The sequence below is a fragment of the Protobothrops mucrosquamatus genome, unplaced genomic scaffold (genome assembly GCF_001527695.2).
Source record: "Protobothrops mucrosquamatus isolate PMUCROS unplaced genomic scaffold, P.Mucros_1.0 scaffold2642, whole genome shotgun sequence".
Taxonomy (NCBI): Eukaryota; Metazoa; Chordata; class Lepidosauria; order Squamata; family Viperidae; genus Protobothrops; species Protobothrops mucrosquamatus.
Genome location: NW_015388694.1, coordinates 107375 through 111230, shown reverse-complemented (window position 1 = coordinate 111230; position 3856 = coordinate 107375). Strand labels below are relative to the sequence as shown.

General features: G+C 42.3%; 1 protein-coding gene across 1 annotated transcript in view; it reads left to right on the top strand.

The window, feature by feature from the left end:
• LOC107296104 (collagen alpha-3(IX) chain) overlaps positions 1-3856 on the top strand; it is a 20851-nt gene that overhangs the window by 2907 nt on the left and 14088 nt on the right. Inside the window, exon 4 of the mRNA XM_015825448.1 lies at positions 1059-1094. Within this exon, the coding sequence (XP_015680934.1) occupies positions 1059-1094 (36 nt within the window). The remainder of the gene's footprint in view (positions 1-1058; positions 1095-3856) is intronic.

Here is a 3856-nt window from a genome sequence, read left to right as displayed (position 1 = left end):
GTGGGGTTCTTAAACATTTTTAATTAATTATAGCCAATTTAAATATTTCTTTTTAACCAAGTTTTAAGGGGTGTCTTGGGGTGTATTTGTATTTTATTGGTTGTTAGCCGCCCTGAGTCCGTAAGGAGAAGGGCGGGGTAAAAGTTTAATTAATAAATAAATAAATAAATAAATAAATAAATAAATAAATAAATAAATATTAAATTAATGATAACAGTATAACAGGGTTGGGAGGGTCTTTGAAAGTCTTCCAGTCCAATTCTCTGTTCAAATAGGAGATCCTATACGATTCAGGACAAATGGCTAGCCAAGCTCTTCTTAAAAAGCTTCTTAAAAATAATTAAAGTTGTTTTCTCTGTTAGAGAAAACAAGAAATGTCCTTTTTTAAGACCTGTTGTTCCAAAATACCTGTTGGGTGGAAGGCGGGGCTTAGTGGCGGCATCACCCACACTGGGATGTATGGAGTCATTGCATTTGATGTCCCTATAGAACAGGGGTCTTCAAACTTGGCCCTTTTATGACTTGTAGACTTCAACTCCCAGAATTCCTCAGCCAGCGTGCCTGGCTAAGGAATTCTGGGAGTTGAAGTCCACAAGTCATAAAAGGGCCAAGTTTGAAGACCCTTGCTTTAGAACATGAAATGGGTGGAGCTTTCTGCCCACGGCTTCTTCCTCTGTCACGCATTTACCACAGTGTTTCTCACCCTGGGTGACTTTAAGCTGTGTGGGCTTCAATTCCCAGAATTCCCTAGTCAACTAGGCTGGGGAATTCTGGGAGTTGAAGTCCACATAGCTTAAAGTCACCCAGGGTGAGAAATATGATCTATTGCAAAAGTCTTAAATTTAAGTAATACATTTAGTTAGAAGTTATTGTTTTGAGCTGCCTTGTGGCAAGATGTGCAGCAAACAAATTTAATAAAAATAATAAAAAAGAAAAAATTCAGATGTAGACTCGCCTAATCTAAAAGCTACTTATTTATATTGTGTTCCTGTAACCAGTTAACCATTTTTGACACTTGGTGGGGTTTTTTTTTATGTTTCTTCTTTACTTATTTCTAGGGTCCTACTGGCATTTCGGGACCCAAAGGCAACCAGGTAAGATAAAGATCTCAATCCTCTGGATGCATAAATCATATTAAACCATGGTTTGTCTTATCCTGGTTTATAGAATAAATCTCAGTGGCTGGTCTCATCCAATAAGCTGGCCACACAAACTACGTTATGGTGTGAAAAATTAGTTCATGCCCCTAACACAGGGGTGTCAAACTCAATTTCATTGAGGGCTGCATCAGCATTGCGGTTGCCCTCGGGGGGGGCGTGGGTGTGTGGCCAGGGTGGGTGCGGCCTACTGGGTGGGCGTGGATGGAGTGGGTGTGGCCTACTGGGTGGGTGTGGCCATCTCTACATCGATCACATCAAGGGTGCCTGTGGGGGCCTGGGCAGGAGTGGGACAGATCTGAGGGTCTCTGGCAGAAGGGGGTGGGACCGGGGCAAGCGCCAAGGCATGGTCCATTTCTTCATTCCTCACAAAGGGTGACACCTCCCCAGCATGCACCCAGGGGGCAGGGACGACACGGCAGGGGCTGGTTCCTCGCTGTTTCTAGACGGCCTTGTGGGGCTAAGACTGAATGCGTTTCAGCATAGATGCCCACCACAAAATTGTACAGGCGGCGGGGGCCGTTCCCTCACTGTTTCCAGGATGGCTTCGCGGGCCACATGAAACCACTTCGCAGGCCGCATCTGGGCCCCGGGCCTTGTGTTTGACATGTCTGCCTTAACAGCTCATGTATAATACTATAGTTACCCAAAGCAACACAAGTTCCATCTTTTTGGTCTGTGTGTTGTAACATTGCACCCATGTGTGAAAGGGGCAAAGCTGATGTTACAGAAGGAATAGACTACTTTTGTTATTTTGATCAAAACTTCAAATCTTGCCGATCTGACCAAGGAGTGAGATGCAATGAGTGAAGTCTGGATTCATTTCCTTTAAACAGGCTACCATATTTGAGTTGGTAGTTATTTCAGCAGCGAAATACGTTGAAGGAGCCTTGGTGGTGCAATGGTTAAACTGCAGTATTGTAGGCAAACTCTGCCCACAGCCTGGAGTTTGATCCTGATGGGTTCAAGGTTGACTCAGCCTTCCATCCTTCTGAGGTAAAATGAGGACCCAGATTGTTGGGGGCAGTATGCAAATAATGCTTACTTTGTAAACCGCCCACAGACTGCTATGGGGCAGTATACAAGCTTCAATGTTATTGCTGTTGATATAGAACGGCAGCATAAAAATTGAATAAATAAATAAATAGGGTGCAACTATCCAGACCACCACTAGTTGGCAGCATATTAATTAAATTTTGGCCTCTCCACATTTCTTCCAGAGCACAAAGTTAGTAATGTGCTGTAATTTTATTTTAAAACCATAGGCTTTTAACAAAATGTAGAGGTAGTCTCTGACTTACAATCATTTGTTTAACGACCATTCAAAGTTACAACGGCACTGGAAAAAAAAGTCACTGATGACCGGCCCTTGTACTTATATGACTATCACAGCATTTCTAAGGTCACATGATCAAAATTTAAGCGCTTGGCAACCAAGGGTGTATTTAACGCTTGTTGCAACATCCCTGAGTCACGTGATCAGCCATTTGCGACTGTCCTAGCAGGCTTCTGACAAGCAAAGTCAATGGGGAAAGCCAGATTCACTTAACGGCCACATTATTCACTTAACAACTGTAGTGATTCATTCACTTAACAACTATGGCAAAAAAGTAGCAAAATCTGTGGGAAGTCAGCCCCCCAGAGAAGGAAATATTAAAAGGGCAGGAAAATATATTTCCTCAAAGGATCTTAAAGAGGCAGAAAAACACGCCCAGTTTTCTTAATGTTTCCGGGTCTCCCTCCCCCAAGCAGAAGCCAGCTCTGTAGAAATGCAGATGTAAATCCAGGAAAGTTGAAGCTAGAAGATTAAGAAGACAAAGACACCTAAAATCTACATACCTCACCCAAACTCTAAGAGTCATCAGCCCAAGCCCCAGGGAAGCAGGATATGACCTTTGGGAGATAATAGGATTAACCCATCACCATCAGAATACCAGAAAGGCACACCCAGACTCAGAATACATGACACAGGAAATAGCCTCAAACAGGAACAGGAAACAACTCCAAACAAAAGGCTCCAGAGGGTATAAAAACCCACTCCCTACATGTGCTCTCTCTCTCTTTTTCCAGAGCAATCTTCCTGTCTGGTTCTCCTTTTCAATAAACTGCAACCTTCTTTCTAAAGCAGTCGCCATGTTTATTCCCAGCTTGGACTGAACCACGATGAAGACTTTTCTTTCATCAGGTGTAAATTACTCAAGAACTGCCTTGCTTAGCAAGGGAAATTCTGATCCCTATTGCGGTTGTAGTTCAGGACTTCCTGTAGCTATAACTTAAGTTTTCAGAACTTATTTCCATCTTCAGTTAAGTTTGAGGTCGTTTAATGTAACAGACATATTTTTGCAAGCTTTTTCCTTAACACATTTGTTGATTCCATATGTTTTTATATACTCGCTCGCAAACCAGATTTAGAACCACACGTGGCCGTCTGCTCCATCAATTTGAGAAAGTGTGAATTGTGTAGGACTGTATAATGCAAACTGAGCACATTTTATTCCCGTCCTTGGTAGTAATTTTTCACATACTTGAACAAGGAAGCCCTCTTCTGGTTTAAATGAGAAATTTTATTCTAACCAAGAGCAGCAAGGGACTAGGTGTGTAACACATAAAATTGTTGACAAGCATCCCATTAAAAAAATTGAAGGTTTAGCCTAAAATTAAAGTCACCCCTTTGGGTACTCTTAGAACTCAAGGCATTG